This window comes from Tripterygium wilfordii, chromosome 8 (genome assembly GCF_013401445.1).
Source record: "Tripterygium wilfordii isolate XIE 37 chromosome 8, ASM1340144v1, whole genome shotgun sequence".
In the NCBI taxonomy this organism is placed as follows: Eukaryota; Viridiplantae; Streptophyta; class Magnoliopsida; order Celastrales; family Celastraceae; genus Tripterygium; species Tripterygium wilfordii.
The window spans coordinates 851,354-869,678 of record NC_052239.1 but is presented as its reverse complement, the minus strand read 5'-3'; the positions used below and the strand labels follow the sequence as shown (position 1 = coordinate 869,678).

General features: G+C 36.8%; 3 protein-coding genes and 1 long non-coding RNA gene across 7 annotated transcripts; 3 read left to right on the top strand and 1 right to left on the bottom strand.

Annotated features, from left to right (window-relative positions):
• The first annotated feature begins 525 nt into the window (after positions 1 to 525).
• Positions 526 to 3,726, top strand: LOC120004205. 2 transcript variants are annotated; one of them, XR_005469467.1, is made up of 7 exons: positions 526 to 927; positions 1,009 to 1,075; positions 1,741 to 1,917; positions 2,066 to 2,225; positions 2,300 to 2,420; positions 3,012 to 3,134; positions 3,449 to 3,726. It is a non-coding gene; the product is annotated as an uncharacterized LOC120004205 (long non-coding RNA). The 2 variants fall into 2 exon arrangements; XR_005469466.1 differs by having other exon boundaries at positions 527 to 927; positions 1,741 to 2,225.
• A 1,757-nt stretch (positions 3,727 to 5,483) lies between these two features.
• On the top strand, positions 5,484 to 11,314 carry LOC120004426 (protein COFACTOR ASSEMBLY OF COMPLEX C SUBUNIT B CCB2, chloroplastic-like). Its single transcript, XM_038853777.1, has 8 exons — positions 5,484 to 5,704; positions 5,777 to 5,895; positions 6,002 to 6,073; positions 6,544 to 6,687; positions 6,879 to 7,032; positions 7,784 to 7,975; positions 9,793 to 9,857; positions 10,719 to 11,314. Exons 1-7 carry the CDS (start codon positions 5,527 to 5,529, stop codon positions 9,852 to 9,854), a joined length of 921 nt encoding a protein of 306 aa, XP_038709705.1. The 5' UTR covers positions 5,484 to 5,526; the 3' UTR covers positions 9,855 to 9,857; positions 10,719 to 11,314.
• Positions 9,613 to 13,311, bottom strand: LOC120004425 (dihydrodipicolinate reductase-like protein CRR1, chloroplastic). Of its 3 annotated transcripts, none has more exons than XM_038853774.1 (10): positions 12,478 to 13,307; positions 12,236 to 12,358; positions 12,048 to 12,122; positions 11,900 to 11,965; positions 11,704 to 11,799; positions 11,465 to 11,581; positions 10,685 to 10,777; positions 10,210 to 10,311; positions 10,013 to 10,099; positions 9,613 to 9,807 (listed from the first exon to the last, which is right to left on the bottom strand). In XM_038853774.1, exons 1-10 carry the CDS (start codon positions 12,589 to 12,591, stop codon positions 9,727 to 9,729), a joined length of 954 nt encoding a protein of 317 aa, XP_038709702.1. In that variant the 5' UTR covers positions 12,592 to 13,307; the 3' UTR covers positions 9,613 to 9,726. The 3 variants fall into 3 exon arrangements, with proteins under 3 accessions (XP_038709702.1, XP_038709703.1, XP_038709704.1); XM_038853775.1 differs by having other exon boundaries at positions 9,613 to 9,906; positions 12,478 to 13,301; XM_038853776.1 differs by lacking the exon at positions 12,048 to 12,122 and having other exon boundaries at positions 12,478 to 13,311.
• An 803-nt stretch (positions 13,312 to 14,114) lies between these two features.
• On the top strand, positions 14,115 to 16,219 carry LOC120003463 (BAG family molecular chaperone regulator 1-like). Its single transcript, XM_038852466.1, has 4 exons — positions 14,115 to 15,011; positions 15,096 to 15,352; positions 15,439 to 15,585; positions 15,701 to 16,219. Exons 1-4 carry the CDS (start codon positions 14,774 to 14,776, stop codon positions 16,070 to 16,072), a joined length of 1,014 nt encoding a protein of 337 aa, XP_038708394.1. The 5' UTR covers positions 14,115 to 14,773; the 3' UTR covers positions 16,073 to 16,219.
• The last annotated feature ends 2,106 nt before the right edge of the window (positions 16,220 to 18,325 follow it).

Here is an 18,325-nt window from a genome sequence, read left to right as displayed (position 1 = left end):
AAATGTATGCAACGCACAAAAAGTTTACCGCTTCTTTATCTCTGAAGACAGAATGTCCTAACCATCCAAGAGCAATTCTCTCCCCGTTACCTCATCGAGCTCGCTTTAAATAATCTAAAAAAAGGATGTCCTAATCATCTAAGAGCGATTCCCTCCCCTTCATCCATCGAGTCTGCTTTAAACAATCCCCTTTTTTCCGGATTATTCCCAATGTAATTACAAAAATGAACTTTTCCGAAATTTAGTAGCTGAAAATCATAACATTAATCTATTATACATTCGTTTGCTCATAAAAAATATTGTCCATGCGTTTAACTAATCCATTATGACTGTGAGTTTTGTTACCACTTCTGTAACTCTCTCCCTTATTTATTAGATTGACTTTATGTTCTCCTTCAGTCAGTGCAATACATCTATACCTATATATAAAGCAAAGGCTCTCATAAGTATTTATCTTATTTTGACACGTTGGATTCTATTCTTTTTAGTTTTTGCCCATGTGGACTCTTTCACTGCTTTTGTATCTCTAATACAACACTCACGGTTCCTCCTAGCAAAATTGCTCAAAGCCAAGCAAAAAAAATACAAAAAAAATTAAATACAAGAAAACGAAATGTCTCCAGCCTGTCGTAGGTTTCGCTGATTTCGGTTAGCAATCGAAGAGATGAACCATCATCGTCTCACAGCGATCACCCGATTCATACTCATCCAGACGGCCTCTTCATCCTTTTATCCTTACGAATCATACCCATTCTCTCCCTTGCGCCTCCTCTTCGTCTGTTGCTCTCTCTCTCCCTGTGAATCTCACAACCCATTTGGGTCTCACGCATAGAGGTCTGTGGTTGGCTAGACTGTTGTCTTTCGTCCTTCCATGTTCTCTGCTCTGTTTGTTTCATTGCTTCACCGGAGCTGCCAGGCGATTCAAAGGTCACCCTTCTCTTCTAGTTAATAGTTGTTCATTTTCTAATTTCTTTTGTTAAATAGGGGTTTCCTGTATTCTTATTTTAGGTTGTCGCATTGAATGCACTCTATGAGGGGGCTTTGTTAGGAGATGCGAAGGAGGTCTGTGCCAGAGGTATGTACACTGTTCAATCCGGTTCATGGATATGGTTTTTGTTATGGGATATTGGGGTCTTCCCCTTGCTTCATCTTACATTGTCCTGCAATTTATTATCTTTAAATTTTTCATGCTCAAATCCACTCATCAAGTTCAGTTCTGCTGATTTATAATCAGGTTAGGATTTGGATTTCAATTTACCTATGTGATATTTATTAACATAGTGTTTTAGGATCACAAAATTTAGTATCACGCTGTTCTTTATTTGATAATGATAGCATTGGAGTGGAGGCCATCTTTTTTAATATACATGTGTCTTTCATGTGCTCTCAACTATGTCTGAGGCTCTAACAAGTGTCTTTCAAGTCTTTATTTGATAATGATAATATCAAATGCCACTAGATGGGCTACTTTGGTCCCTTGGGGATGCTTCTTAAAGCTTAATTTTGTTTCTTTTACATTTTCCTAGCCAAGCTCAACAATCTCTGTTTGTGCCACAGGGAAGCTTTTAAAAGAGGAAAAACTTCCTAAAGAAATAAGTAGTTTATCAATATAATATAAACATGAGAGCAATTGAATTTCTGTCAATCTGTCTATACTTAGTTTTTGTTTTTGAGTGTCCAATTTGAATTTGGGATTTCTAATACTATATTGAAATCTGATATGTACAATTTTTGTACCAGGGGATACTATCTGAGAATGGTCAAAGTTAGCGAACCTAAAAGGATGAAAACCAGTGAAAAGCAAGATATGAATGGTGAGAGAAACCTAAGAGAATTACCTGATGTCAGTCTCCAACACATCCTTTCTTCAATTTCAACAAAGTCTGCCGCGAGAGAAGGTGTTCTGACAAAAAGATGGTAATCTCTTTGGACATTTGTTTCGAAATGCGATTTTACTGGATATGAAAGTAAAATAGAACCCACTCTATGGAATGTTTTGATTGAGCACTTGCACTCCATGAAGGTAGTATTATAATACGCTACTCTATTATGAGTGATGTGCTAGGTGATGCAGATTGCGTTAGAAGATGGATTACAATTGTAGCGAGATGGAATGTTGGAGCCATTTGGTAGTATATTTATGAGCACCACAACAGTTCTTGGTCCATCATTGGCTCTTGATGGCCACCATATTCTTCACTACTTCTTCCATAGAAGAGTGGGAGGTATTTTATAAGTGCTTTGATAATTTTCTTTTAACTCTGTTCTTCTCTTCCTAAGGCTGGCCTCTCTCTACCAGATCGGATCGAGTGGGGTTTCTCCCTCGGAGATAGTGCCTGCTGTTGCTTGTGCTGCTCCAAATGTTTCTCAATCTGCAGTAAAGATGAAATGGCCTCGACCTCTTGACATTCATACTTCTGGTAGGAGAAATAGTTACTTCATGCACTTCATTATATTTGTTAGTATATAGCTGCCATGTTGTAAAGAACACTAAAAAAATATGCTTCAGAAAATAAATAATTATAATCATTTTGAATATGCATCCCAATTGTGATATTCTATGATGTTATTAAAAAGCTTTTAATTTGTTTGTGGATTTCTTTTGTATGAATGTGGTCACTGTTCTTTTCTAGCTTAAGGGCTTTCTAACCTATTACTCTGGCAGATACAAGCTCTCCTCTGACCAACCCAAAACATGTAGTCAATTATTTGAAGTTGTATTGCATATGATGTTCCCACTTTATGGGGAATCAGAATCTTTCTTTATCCCGGGCTCCTTTCCGTCTATTAAACCCTTTTTAAAAGATCAATTGCCTCAATTTTAGCATCAATACTCCTTTCCATCCATCAATTTGTTCAAGTGGAGATTGATACGCTTATTTGACTTCTATTTCATTTTCATGTTTTTTAATTAATGAGTACGAGTAGAGGTAGGGAGATTACTGACATTTTGTTCTTCATTAGCTGTTCATATTTTCAACAAATATTGAGACCAATGAATGCCTTGAGAGGAATGGTGGCTATTGGCAGGACACAAAAGCTAACATAATGACATGCAAGGTATACAGATAGAAAAAAAGGATCTACAGTGCTCTTTTTGGAACCGATACACATTACAATTATTGCTCCAACTGGTAAGTACAGCAATTTGAGTTTGGTATTTTCTCAATGTTTCACAAAAATCTTATGCTAAGGATCTCCTAACAGTAAAATAACATAGTATTTTCTCAATGTTTCTCAACTGTTGAATATCATCATCAAATAGTGTTAGATTTCAATTTTTTGGTTTTATTTATTTCGTTTTATGTCTCTATTAAACAGTTCTCATGCCATTTAAAAGGATCCATTTAGGAGGGGAGACAATATACTATCTTATCTGTTGTATTTTGTGTTGAATTTTGTTTGGTTATATCAATTTTTAACTTGGGGGACAATTTAATTGGATTAGGTTATGTGTGATGCTGACAATCCGGCTGGAGATCCAATCCCGACCAACAAGAGTGGTGCTGCTGCTTGATATTCAGCCATCGCGATGTTGTTGTCGAAGTACCTTGGTATGATTGTCTCCCATGTGAAGTTGACAACTGTCTTAAAAGGAGATTGAATACTTCGTTCTTTATGTTGTATGAAGAATAATGAGCTGTACAATTCTGTAAATTTATTTTTCCGTGATAATGAACGACATTTAACGCACGGGAGGAAGAGAAAAGAATTTGTCAGACATAAGGATGCGGCCTGAACCATCTTCAAACTATCCCGTCTGAACTTACAGGTTCTACAAAGGCCACAACGTGTTTGACAACAATGTGTCTGAACTTGGCCACGGCCTTGCAAGTTCAAATATGTTTTCAAAAGTACGCTTTACTTGAATCTGTCTCTTGCAACACAAAAATTGACAAATCTGATTTGGTACATTATTTGTCAGTTTCGAATACGGGATACTTATCTGCCATGGCCCATGGTTTTGAAATGGAATGCCAAGCAAACAATTGGTTGGTTTCTTCTTTTCTTTTTCTTTTTTTAGTTCTGAAACCAATCATGTTTCCTTTTTTTTTTTTTGGCCTTTTTGGTTTGTGGGGCCTTATGAATTTCTTAGCAATTTTTCATTTAAATTCATTACAAATTTGTTTTATTACCTAACAACATGTGATGAGGATAACATTTACGGTAAAGAAAGTTAGATGATGGCTAATTATTAAGAATTTATTGCAAATTATTCACTCATGTTGAGATTTTCGTTTAAGCTCTTACATATCCCTCTCACCTATCAAATTTGATTAGCAATATAAATTCTTTTTAATTATGAAAATTAATTGATTGTAAATAAATTTGAATTAATATGATATTAATTTTAATAAATACTTATTGAAAATCAAATCGACCTTCAAAATAATTATTTTTTGCTTATCACATAGTGTAAAGTTTGAGAAAAAAATTGAATATAAAATCTAACATGTAAAAATCTAACAAATAAAAAAAAAAACACAACCGCACGCATCGCGCGGGATCTCGGCTAGTATTGAATATATCAAAGCTTTATGCGTATAATAAAAAATTTGATTATGATATGGTCAAAATTTCAATGATATAATTTGTTTAACAAGTTATGTATTTATATAATTAAGAGCTAGAGCATCTTGAGAGTTTTATTATAATTTTTTTTAATTTTTAAAGCTTTATTTTAATATTCCCATCATGTGCCAGCCTCCTTTGTTGCCTTGTTGGTGCTACAACTTTTTTTTTTTCCCCTTTCAATTCGAACTTTGAAAATTGAATACAATATATATTAAAGCGTACGAAGATGCCCTTTTTTTTTTTTTTTTTTTGAAAAATCCACAAGTCACACACGCTAAGCCATGCTCTAAGGTCACCACAACGGATGAAAAACTATCCAAATCTCAAACATCCTTGATGAGAATAGAACCCTGAATTTCAAGGTCCTGGACAGACAACTTGATCAATTAGGCTATCTCCCATTCTCCGACGGTCGCCATTTAGCCTACAAATAATTGTTTAATTTGGTCCACATTCATGGGCCGCAAAAGCCATTGCCCACCTTCGCATCTCCCAAGAATATCGTAGCCGTCCAATTAAGAAGATCAGCTCTTTCTGCCCTACTTTATATTTTCATTAATATTTTAAATATTTACCTAGGCAGGTGTCAAATGTTTGTTTTTTGCCTTTCAATTGTCTATTGTCTCTGGAGTCTGGAGGCACAAAGAAAGTTAAAATAAAGTTTTGCCAGCTCATATTAGTCTTTTTATTTTATGACAACAATAATATAATATTATTAAAAAGATGCAAAGCCCATGGAGAAACCGAGAAATCATTGCCTGGGAATTAGGAGAGTCGCAATGTGATTTGGGTGGCCCAGTATAAGAGTGGGCTTAGTTGTTGGGCTAGGCCCAGATAAATTCACCCAGAATATCTTATTTTCTCATTCCGTTTATTTTTCTACTTTCTATAAATAAGCACTGAATAATTCGAAATCCAACGTCCTCTCAATGCTCGAACAAACAGAATAGAATGGGAATTCTCTGTTTGAATCCATCAATTCAATTATTTCGAAACATTCCCCAAATTCTCGCCATCGGAAATACGAAATTCAAAGCAATCGCTGCTCGTTTAAACTATTCCCAAACTACAACGACGGCAGAGAATCTACAACAGCAGCTGAATCTCTCCGTTCTGCGCTTCACTCTCGGTAAGTCCCCCCTCCGTATGGATGTTCGTTCACATTATCTGATAATTATTGTCGGTGAGGTGAGGTTTTCAGGAATTCCTGGGTTGGATGAATCGTACTTACCACGATGGTTTGGGTACGGGTTCGGGTCGCTATTGATCCTGAATCACTTCGCTGGTTCTGATGCAGCGTCCATCACCCCTGCACAAATGGTAACCTGATTATATTACGGAGCTTTGTTTTTTGTTTTGTTTTTCTAATACACGTGATTGGTTTCTGTTTGTTTAATTTTTTTCTTCCTCGATCAATTTCATGTAGAGAACAGAAGCACTGGGTCTCTCTTTAGCTGCATTCTCCATTGCCCTTCCTTACCTTGGAAGATTTCTCAAGGTAGTCTTCTTAGCTTATAGAATTTAATAAATGTATCGTTGCTTGATTCATTTACAAGATAGTCTTTGTCTTAGGATGATAATAGTAGTTATTGTATTTACAAGATACCTATGCCTCTTGCTCTCGCCTCCAGAACATGCATTCCCTGAGCTACAGGTGGCTTTCATTGATCCGAGCATTTATCCTAAAAGTTTGGGCTTGGCTACATGAGTTTATGAGAAAATCAATGGGAATCCACTATGTTTATTTGTTTCCGCTATTCATTTCTATCTAAGATCGTGCTTTCATCAAGTCCTACTGAATCCATATATTTTCTTACTACTTCAAGCCTCTTTTTAAGTCTTCCTCTTCACTTCATACTTTCATCAAGTTCTATTGAATACTTGTCATATTTGTGTTTATTTAAGGAGGGTCTTTCCATCTGATGCCTGCTTGCAATTTACTCAGATCTGACCTGCTAAATTTTACAGGGCGCTACTCAGGTGGATCAGTCAACTCTTCCTGAAGCTGCTGAACAAATCTTTGTCTTGTCGCAAAATATCTCAAATAGCGAGAAGAACGACTTAGCTTGGGCAACATATGTTTTGTTACGCAATACGAACACCATTTCTGTTGTATGTTATTAATATTCATATTCAATTTGAATTTAACACGTTAAATATTGCACTGCACACCATTGCTAAGTTATCCTTTACCGAACTGTTGTTGTTTATTACATTATTTGAAGTACCCCATAACAAATATAGAAGAATTCACCTCAAGTTCTCAGATGGCTTAAGCGCTTTTGCTTTGATCATGTTTGCAGTTGATTTCAGTTCGAGGTCAATTATGTGTTCGTGGCTACTGGAACACTCCAAATGATATATCAAAAGGTCAAATACTTGATTGGTTTCAGCGACAAATTGAAAAGATTGGCCTCTCTGATATAAATGACACTCTCTATTTTCCTCAAAGCACAGGTATATTATAAATTATCCTTATATTAGGGGAATTTGGTCATATTTATGAAGGGGAAGGATTTGGCCTTGCATTCTTCGTGCAGGCATGTCATTAGCTTCTTTCCAGGAATATTAAACTCCTTATCTATGAGTTGACTGCAAACTCAGGAGATTAACAAAGTTAATTGACTTTTCAAATTATGATACTTTAATTATATGACAAACACTTTTCTATTGGGGCAGAGGGTTTAGCATTAACTACTTTCCTTGATAATTGTGGCACTTTCTACTCTTTTTAAAGTCTTAGAATGTTTGGAATTCTCTTGTGATTGAGCTTAATATTGTTGGTTAAACATCTAAAGTTTCTGACGTTCTGTAATGGCCTTCTGTTAAGGTTCTTTTACTTGATAGAAGAAGTTTTTCTTACTATTCCCACCCAGTCCCTGCCAATACGAAATGAAGAAAGGAGATAAACCAGTATGGAAGCTGAACTTTCCGAATATGTGAAGTGCATATTTTAGGCTTGTTAAAATTCTTTTTAAGAAATAATAGCAATTTCCTGCCTGAGGTTGGAAGGATTTACTATTTCCCAACCATATCATTTCCTGAATTTTGTAGTTCGCTACAGATATTTATCCTCACCAGTGAGAACAATAATGGTAAAGAAACCAGGCTGCTATATACATTTGTAGGATTAGCTGTAACTCCCACATTCATAATGATTTGTGCACTTTATGCTGGTAATAATATGATTATTTTTAAAATATATCAGATTCTGGACTCGGTGAGATGCTTCCAAATGGGACTCAATCTCTTCTGGTTCAACCAGTGCTTCATCATTCTGTTCCAAGTGCCAAGAAAGTAAAAAAAGTCGAAGGGTTTTTCTTGCTGGCTTCAAGTATGGGGTATGCGTATAGTGATAAAGATAGAGCCTGGATAAAAGCAATTGCAAACAAGTTTGAAGGTACAGGGCCTACAGGCATATGTGTGTAGCTGCTATTAAATTGTGCTAAAATTTAATGTTTTAGCAACATCTACTGAAATCAATTTTAATTTCTCTTTTCTGTGCACATTTCAAATCAATGTTTTATTCATTTGACTATTTGAGTAACTGAGACAGCTTGCTATAGTGCCGGTGCCTTGCACTGGAAATTCCTTTGTTTGATACGACAATCTGATGCTAGTGATTTAAAGAAGGCAATGCAATGTTAAAGTTATATGAGTTCAGAAGAGTTATTTTCGTATAACCTAATGCCTCCTAGGTCACTCTTATTCTTCTTTGTCATTCTCTTATTGATTCCTTATTTTAAAAATCTCTCGAATGTGAAGACTGCTTCAAGTTTTCCTTATCCGATGAAATGGTTGACCTCATTTTTTCAGAATTAAAAATTATGTCCCTTAGTCAGCTTCTCTTGGTTATGATGCTTAGAGTAAAGATATATTTTCTTATGTAAGTTTTTACACTTGCCTAACAAGGGCTGCCCTTGTCCAGATATAGTGATTCCTTCTGGGTAAAGGTATCAAAATAAAACACCGATCAAAACACTACCAGGAATTTTGGTTCTGTTATCATTTATCTATGTAGATCTGTTAAGTGATTTGTAAGTGCTGGAGTAAACAAAAGATTTATTTTTCCTTTTGAAGGCAAAATAGTTGATGATTGTGTTATATAATGATAAAAACCCCTCTCCCTGGCTAGCGGGTCTCAGTTGTACGCATTTGTTCTCCATCAAATTCTTGGGTGTGCCTTTTAACTGAAATTCCCACCATTTTCTTTCCTTTTTCTCCATCTGTTTTTCTAGACTCGTCAAATATTATTTTCTTATCATCAAAGGAACAGCACGAGATGAGGACGTCCTAATGAGCTCACCAAACATGCGCACACATACACACTAATTTTTATAAATCGGTTGTGCAGAAAATTCCTTTTCTTTTAATATGTTTCATCGAGTTTAACTTGTAGATTACAGAAAAATGGTGATGATATACAACCCCAACCGTTAAGGTTGAGTGATAAAAGATATATTATAATTTTGATTTGTAAGGTTTTTCCTTGCAACCAAAGAGAAACATGCTGTTGATGAACCAAAGAAAATGAAGTCGACATATATGCTTAAGAAAATGAAGTTACTTTTTGTAAGTTGGGGTGGGTCTAAATGAGGTAGGACCGTAGGAGCATCTGGATCTAACACGTATGCATAGAAAACGATGATTTCGTTTGAAAATTGGGGATGGCCTAGAGTATGACAATATTTCATATTTTCATTCATTAACTGGTGCTGTGTGTATCATAGAAGACTTGATTCTTATAAAAGGAACAAATTTATTTTCGTAGAATGCATGCACTTTATGTCTTGCTTAGCATGAGAAAAGATTAGCTCTTTCTCAGGATATACTTCCAAATTTCTTTCTCAATTGTTGATTTAGTGCAACCGTGGATAGTTGGAATAGATGTGACTGGTGAGTTGCAGTAGCTGTCACAAATTCCAAGTTTTCAGTGTATACAAATATCCTGTGCCTAGGAAATCAAATGTAGCAGTGGGTTCTGACTTGCCAAAGCTGATATTTATACTTGATAAAAATGCGTTCTACTATGATATATCAAGGAATGCTGTGATCATATATATCTGAAATTTAAAATAAGCATTCTGTAGGAGGTTCATTACGTTACATTTCTTGGTGAATGGAAGTGATATATTGTCACTTTTCATTGTACTAAATATGTCCGTCTACTACTCTTGAAATTTGCTTAAGTTTCTCCTGTGACATATTTGCATGCAGGATCAAGCGGATTCTCTGACAAATCAGCAGACATGAATAAGCTCACATCGATGCGATGGTAATTGGTAGGAACTTTGATTTCTACAAAAATTTCTCCAAGCCATAGACCAGATTCTACCAAAACAATAAGGACAAAAAAAGTTGCTGGAGTATTAGTTCTGAGAGAGTTTGAACTATAAGCTTGGAGAAGAATAGTACTAGTTATCATCGGACTGGTTACCTTTAGACGCACAACCTTTCTAATCGCCAGGATTAGTCCTGGCATGAGGCACTGCACATCTGTGATTTCGTGTTTAACAGAGTAAACCTGTTGCAGGCAGAAGATGTGGGTATCATGTCATATAGGTACATTTTCAAGTTAATTTTCCTGCGGAGAGAGATGTAGAGAGAGGGTGAGAAGAAATATAGAAAGCTAACCTCTCCAGGGCCAGAGAAGTAAACTGTTGTACTGGAGGGCAGCCCTGGAAGGACTAAACTGTGCACACGAACTCCATCTTCTCCTAGAACTTGACCCCTTGCCTTAAAGGAGGAAAGTGAGCCATATTATTTGCTTAAACAATATAAAGGTGCCCAAAGTTGTGAAATACATTTGACACGGATGCCTTAAAATAAAATATGTCTTTCCTTTTTTCCCAATTCAAGAAAATAAGCAATTGACATCATAAATTCCCTGGGTTTTACTGCCCTGCCTATTTAATAATTTGAATACTGTAGTCTGTAGTTGGCCTTCTAATAAGGCATGCCATGATCTTGCCAGATATAGTTTAAAACTTCTTGTCTGCTTACATGCTATTTTACCTTGCCCTATCCTCTCCCATGGTCACCAACAGAGGAAAGGAAAAATGGTTCCATTATTAGATATTGGAGTGATGTAACTCTTGGCTTTACTCACCAAAATATCCGTTGAGATATCTTCTCTATTGTAGATCTGGCCAAGGTTGGAGAGGTTGTTGGCTATCTGGACTGCATCTGCTGTTGGAAAATCCTGCACAACAGTGAAGTTTTAGTGTCTTCAACGATTCGTGCAAGGTTTGGGTATCTCTCTAAAGCTAAGGGTCATTCACAACTTTTACAACTCATACAATCGAGAGTTTTGATGAATCTATGTTGTTATATATTTAGGCATACATGCAGCTAATGAAGTTGGAGAAAGTACAACAAGGGCAAGTGTCTGCATATTATACTATTTTTAAATTATGGAATGATTAATGAAATGTTGTTTTTGCCTTTTTAAGACTTTAGAGGATATTTGACTTGGAAATATATGAGATAAAATCCTAATAAGAACTCGTAATCTGGTGATGGCCCATCATTGGAGCAAGAAAAGGATTTACAAAGAAAAAATAATCGTACATTGCTTCTTCTTTTTCTTTTTTTTCCTAGTTCTTACATCAAAATGTTGGTGTTTGGGCATTGATACATGTGTAAGACAAATTACATGGAAATCGAAGACCTGCTCTCAAGATTATCTTTTTGTACAGTATGCAACAATGGGGTGAAATGAATTCGAGCATTCTTTCTACTTTGTCCTATGTGTCTCACTAAATATATCATTTCCCTTGTTGGATTTTCTTTCAGTATGTGCCTCAAACTGATGAAGAAATTCACAAAAATTGGATTATCTTCCGGACTTGAATGGATGTAGAAAAAGACAGAATTTAATGTATCTTACTATTGCTTTTGCGCGTGATTCCACAATTTCTATATTGTTGTAGTGGAATGAAGCTGAAATCGTGGCTTGCTGGAGGAGTATGGATCCTATTGACAGAGTTGGTGCCACCAGGCAACCCTGACATCGATTTAGCACAACTCAACAAATCGACCGCATAAATTATATTGACATATGAGTCTAATTCGTGGGAGAAATAGAAGAGGACATTGAACTGCAACAATGTCTCACCCTGTGCTCACCATGCTGGCCTTCTCACAGAATGCAGATATTGCTGTCACTGTATCTGGTTTAATCCGAGGTACATAAACCACACTTTTCATCCCAAATGCTGTTGCCTAATAAGAAATAGCAAAGTGGAGCCATAATTAGCAATGCTTAATGATAAAACGTTAGTGATATGTCCTTTCTTTGTTTACATTTGCATAGACATAGAACCTGTTTCACATTGTCATACACTGTTGATGGGTCGGTGAAATCAATGACAACTCCGGTTGATTTTGACTGCATAAATTTCGTAGTATGCTTATGTTAGAAAACATTGTGACTATTGTGCCTGGTTGAGGAGAGGGATTTGTGGTCTTACCTGCGATATAGACCCTAATACCATTGTGAGATCATTTATTATGGGTATTTCCATAGCCTCTTCCATTCCACATACCTAATTAGGAGGAAAAAAAGAGGACTTCTATGGATATAACTCATGCTGTCACAACTAAGAAGAGTAAAGCTTTGGTTACAGGAAGCATTGATAAATATTGCATAACAACGAACCTTCCCAATATCATGTCCTACAAGATGAACATCCACGGCACCAGCCACTTCCATTCCTCTGGCTTTGTTTACTGCAACTACTGCTGCTTTTCCTATTTCCTTTGCTGCTCCATTTATAACTACCTATGCACGTAGTCATTAAGAGTTAGCTTGGTTACAGGTATGTTATTCTTTTCTACATTTTTTTTTCCCTTTTCAGTTGTTTTGGTTTGAGTGAAACAGAAAGAATTAGAAAGAATTACCTTGATGTTGGGTTGAGAGGGCTGCATTGAGCAGGAAATAGACCTCCATTGTGATTTGACATTTTGGGAAACTTTATCTATTGTGGGATGAAAGTGGCAGTGTAAAGCTGCCATGGCTACTCAAATCTCCAGTAGCCTTTCTTGGCTGAACTGGGTCCTTTGTCTCAAGTTGATAAGCTTCTTTGTCGAACCATATGCTACTTAGAACCATATGCTACTTAGATTCTTGGATAAGATCCGGTGTCATCTGATAGATCTTGTTTGGGCCTAACACTTTGACAGCGAGGCGTAATGTGACAAAGCTCATGCCTTGTGGATAAAGATCAGATCCATAAGTTTGGGTGTAAGGGTTAATATCCAAGTGATGATGAATTGGCTGGCCACGCGTGGGACCCGTTAATTAGTAACAATTATCAAATGCAAGCAAGAGAGAACTGAAACATAACCTTCTTAACTTCCAGTCTTCTAGAAAATGGGTCTACCAAATCCCGACAGTATCATTTCTTACATGACATTATACCAACATGATTATCTTGGTCTTTAACAAATGAAATTCCAGTTTTCCAACAGTCAATCTCTGTAACAAAATTAATTTCTGAGACTATTATTTGCATTCATTAAGGGAATCTCAGCCAAAAATAATCAACTTAACATATGAAATGCAGGAAATACTTTTAAGTTTGAAGAAATTGAAAGCTGAGAATTGTGACTGCCCAGCAGTTTCAGGCTTTCAGCTCGAGGTGACGTGCCTTAGAAAATTGACTGCCCAACGATAGGACTTTTTTTATATATAAATAACACAATTTACCATTATATTCTGAATGATAGGCCCTTTTTGCCTTAAAAAACACGACTTTTACCAGTTACCAGTACATATAGAAAGATGAGAAATCCGTCTCCTTGAAAAGAAGAAAACGTTTTATTTTATTTTGAAGTCAAAGAATGCTCCTATCTTGGTTAGTTGCAATAAAATTCATAAAATTAGTACTAACTATCATGGACAACAATAGAGATCCTCGAAAGTCTTCCAATTAAAATAATTATTGATTAAAAATATGCTTATAGAGCCCATTTCACATATAACACTTCATATTAAATAGGGGTGTTTTGAAGGTCTCAAGCATTATCCAACTATAATCTTAAAGAACTATAATGACAATTAAAATTCTTAACTACTCATAAAGTGATGGCCTTTATATAAGCTGGATCTATATTGATTTGGTGCCACACGAGTACATTGTATGGCGAAGTCTGATAAAAGATGGTGGCGGGTCTACATGATACAACCGCCAACAAGCAAACTTCTTGTTAAGTAACCCCTTTTACGTCAGACAACGCCACGCCATCGCCCAATAGAGCTTCCTTTTTCTGTGGCAATCAACAATAAAACAATGATTAAAAAGCCACTACTTACCCAATATACCCTGACGTAGACACGTGTATGGTTTTGAGATTGCGAACACCGATGATTAACATACGCCTAAATATTCGTTAGTATTCACCAGGACTGAAAGACATGACGTAAGTGTGGGATCTCTTTAGTCTTTTCCTGTTCTGTTCTTTTACCCTTCAAACGTAAGCTTTGGCGGCATTCGTAGCTGCAGGTTTAATACTTTAGTGAAGTAATTGAAATTATATAAATGTGTAGTTATTCAAGAGAATAAAGAGCAGCTCAGTTTGCTAGCCACTACTTTTTTCTTATAGATTCCTTTCCGTTCTCTCTTCGCTGAGTTCTCCGAACAGGTGGGGAATACAGAGACAGAGAGACTTCAAAAAAAATATAAATTCAATTTTCTGGTATTCTGATTCCACGTTGATTTCTCCGATTCTTTCTTAGTAGAAATCGCCATTGCAAGATTGTTGGTTTCGGCCTGAGATTTTGGTTTTCGTTGTTTATTCCGGGTCCATTTTCGCTGAAGAGATTTGGGGATTTTGTTCTGACCGTTCCCGATCTGAACTTTGTTTACTTGAAGACCAAGAATTGTAGATTCACGTGTTCGGAGGGTTTTTTCCCCCTTTCGAGAGACGCCATTGATTCTGCAAAGAAAGGGAAAAAAAAGTTTGGAGGGGGTTTCGCTCCTCTCTCTCTCTCAAAACTGTACGCGTGGCTACTGTGGTTGGACTCGTGTAAAGCTGGAGTCAGAGATTTCTGAAACAGAGTCCAACAGGCCTCTGTCTCCAATGGGCGTCTTTTATTTCTGATACAAATCGTCGAGAATCGCAGTTTGTGCAGATCTGAAGTCTTTTTGCCACCACCTCTTTCCACGCAAGAAAACAGTTTGACTTCAATTTGAAGATGATGGGATTGAAGGACAAACCAACGGACCCGTCTCCAATAAACGGCAGTGCCGCGGGTACTGGCAGCGGAGGCAGCGAGTCCGGGTCTGAATGGGAGATTAGACGAGGAGGAATGTTGGTACAGAAGCGAAACCCGGATTTGGATAGGAGCTCCGCCCCAGCACCGACAATTAGAGTTAGGGTCAAGTACGGGTCAATCTACCACGAAGTCAGTATCAGTTCTCAAGCTACATTTGGTAATTTGAGTTGAAACTATTTCAATTCAGTATGGATTTTTTCTTTGATCAATGAAAATATTGATTTTGTGTATTCCATTGCAGGGGAATTGAAGAAAAGTTTGACAGGACCAACAGGTTTGCACCATGAAGATCAGAAACTGATATACAAAGACAAGGAAAGAGATTCAAAGGCCTTTCTTGACTTTTCGGGTGTTAAGGACCGATCAAAGATTGTGCTTGTTGAGGACCCAATCAGCCAGGAAAGGCGGTTCCTTGAGATGAGGAAGAACGCAAAAATGGAGAAAGCTTCCAAGTCCATATCCGAGATTAGTTTGGAGGTTGATAGGCTTGCTGGCCAGGTAATTGTCATGAAACTTTGGAATTAGGCCTCGACACTTGTTTATTCTTGTGGGTTTGATCGTTAATTGGAATCGAATTGTTATAGGTGTCAGCTCTTGAATCAATTATAACTAAAGGAGGGAAAGTAGCAGAGAAGGATCTGCTTACTCCGATTGAGCTATTGATGAATCAGTTGCTTAAATTGGACGGAATTATGGCTGATGGAGATGCGAAATTGCAGAGGAAAATGCAGGTACTTATTGATCAAGTGTTCCAGTAGCATTTCATTGATTTTGCACGATGTTATTGTCTGAATTTTATATTTTAGAAAGCTGTACCAAACTAATGTTCTATAACTCGTTGTAAAGGTGAGAAGGGTGCAGAAGTATGTTGAAACTCTGGACTTGTTGAAGATCAAAAACTCCACACCCAACAGCAATGGAGGTCAAATTCAAACGCAGAATCAAAGAAAGTATTCGAGTGGGGAAAGGCTTGCGCCAATCCAAGAACATCCATTAATGCATTCAAATGGACAAACACCAACACCAGTTCAAGACCAACACCAACAGCAAGACCAGCTCCAGCAACAGCCATCCGGGCATTCAACATCTGGACCAGTTGTTGTAACCACCAAATGGGAGACATTCGATTCTACGCCCGCATTGGTACCGGCATCTGTATCCACTTCAGCCAACAATAATTCAGTCCAGCCAAAGTTCAACTGGGAATTCTTTGATTAATCTGTACGTCAACTATTTGTTCTTTTGTGTGTCTGTGTGTGTTCTGGGTTTGTCTCCAGTTGGTTTGATCTCTCCTCCATTCTTTCCTGTATTTAGATTTATTACCCACCAGAAATAAATGGGTTCACTGGAATACCAATTATTATGAAAATCAATCGGTTGATTATTGTTTTTTCACGTTCATTCGCAGTATTGGTTCTGGTGTTGACAGTGGTAAAGACATCAATTTATGTTTGGTACTGTAAGATGATTAGGTCCTTACCGGACGAGAAAAGAGAGGCCATCTTTCCTCACCAGTTAAATAAATAATAATGGTGCATAGAAAATTGTTGGTCTCTATACCTTGCGTCCGCAGGAGGCTACAAGCTGACAAATAGCAAGGTGTTGATGGAAGGGACTTTGGTAATCAAGTAACAACTAACACACCCAATGATATGAAGCCAAGTATGCTAAAAGTGCAGAGGATATGATGTCTCTGGATAATTTAAACTAGATTATAAAGTAAATGTGTTTTGGATATATGATTAATCTTAATTTACACATTATTCAATTCCAAATTAAAAAGCCCTAGAAATGTTTTGGAGGTTATGGTACCTATTATTGCCTACAATTGACTGCTCTGTGCAACTCTTTTAGAATAAATGGCATAACATCAAAGATTTATAATTGGGTTAATACCACTTTTGCACACTGTTGTTTAAAATATTTCAATTTGATCACCCAATGATAAAATTGTTTCTCGGGCAGATTTTTTCACTTTGGGGAAGTACGTGCCACATGTGCAGTTTGACTGCCTCAGAGTGAGAAAATATGTCCGAGAGATCAAGTTGAAACAATTTTATCATTGGATGACCAAATTGAAACATTTTAAATAACAGTATGCAAATTGAAATACTGACTATCTTTCGGTGTATAAAAATGATATTAATTCCTTTATAATTTAACCGTGTTTTGCTACTCCTCTGCAACAAAACCTACGAATACGCAATCCTTCCATGTGGTTCTTTCATACAATTTGAAAGGATTTGTTCTCATGGCACCTCTCCAAAATACTTCAGTTTAGAAAACGCGTCACATGTGTGAGAGGAGCTATATATTTGCTTATTTAACACTCAATTGAGTTATGTCAATCCAATGTAGAACTACAAGTCTTACTTAAGGTTTCGAATCTCAACTTTTTCCGACATGTCTTACTCTCCATCAACAGAAAATTAACGATTTGTGAAGAAATACGTAGGAAAAGGAGAAGACAATGAGATTCTTATTATTTATAATACAATATGAATCACTACAAAATTCAAGAAGAAACTGAAAAAATTTATGCTTTTTGTTAATGTAGTATTCATTTTTTTGACATATAGTTGTTCCCAAACCGGAGGATTGTGGTATGTTTAAGAGAGTTACTAAAACCAATTCAATTAATTTAAAATAATATCTATAATATATTAACAAATAAAAAAATATACCGCGAGTAAGGCGGGTACTGAACTAGTTTTGTGATAAAAATGAAAGGACAAAAGCATGTTTGAAAATTTTGGGGGACACGTACCGTCCCCTTGTTTTCCCAGTTCCTGACGGACTCCAGATGTGACTCTTATGATCAAGCAATCACTCTGAGGTTAGATTACAGAACTGAACCTCCAAATTCGCCTGCTCCAAATCCTTGAGCGCAAAAAGCATTTTTAACAGTCCTCTCAAAATTAGGGTTGACATGCTCCGTCTCTCTCTCTCTGGCATCTCCTCTCATCCAATCAAACGATTTCTTTTCCTCTCCTCTTCTCCCGCTATCTTCAAAAGCGAAGACAACGATTCTTTCAGTTGCGGAGAATGAAGCCCTCTTCGGACTCTCTAGATACGCCGTGGAGAAGTGTCAGCCGCAGGAACGCCCCCATCCTCGGTTTTAGAAACCTCGTCAAATTTTGCGATTCGGATGTTTCCAGGACCTGCCGTCTGCAATCTCTTGCCAGAGCCTTGCAGAACGTAGCGATTAGGCTCTACGGTTGTCACCACTTGAAGAGTCCAGAGGGCTTTCAACGAAGCCATTGGAAGGTACAAACAATTGAGAAACAAAAAACTGAAAAGAGTTCAAGGCGTCCGTGTCTTAAATCCTTATTAAGTACCTTGAAATTGAAGATTCTCAATATTCGTTGATTTTCCGCTACTAAACTAAGCGTAATATGCTAATGATAGCTTGATCAGAATAATCCCTTGCTAGCTACGCTGAACTCAGGTTCTTATAGATGATTTACTTTT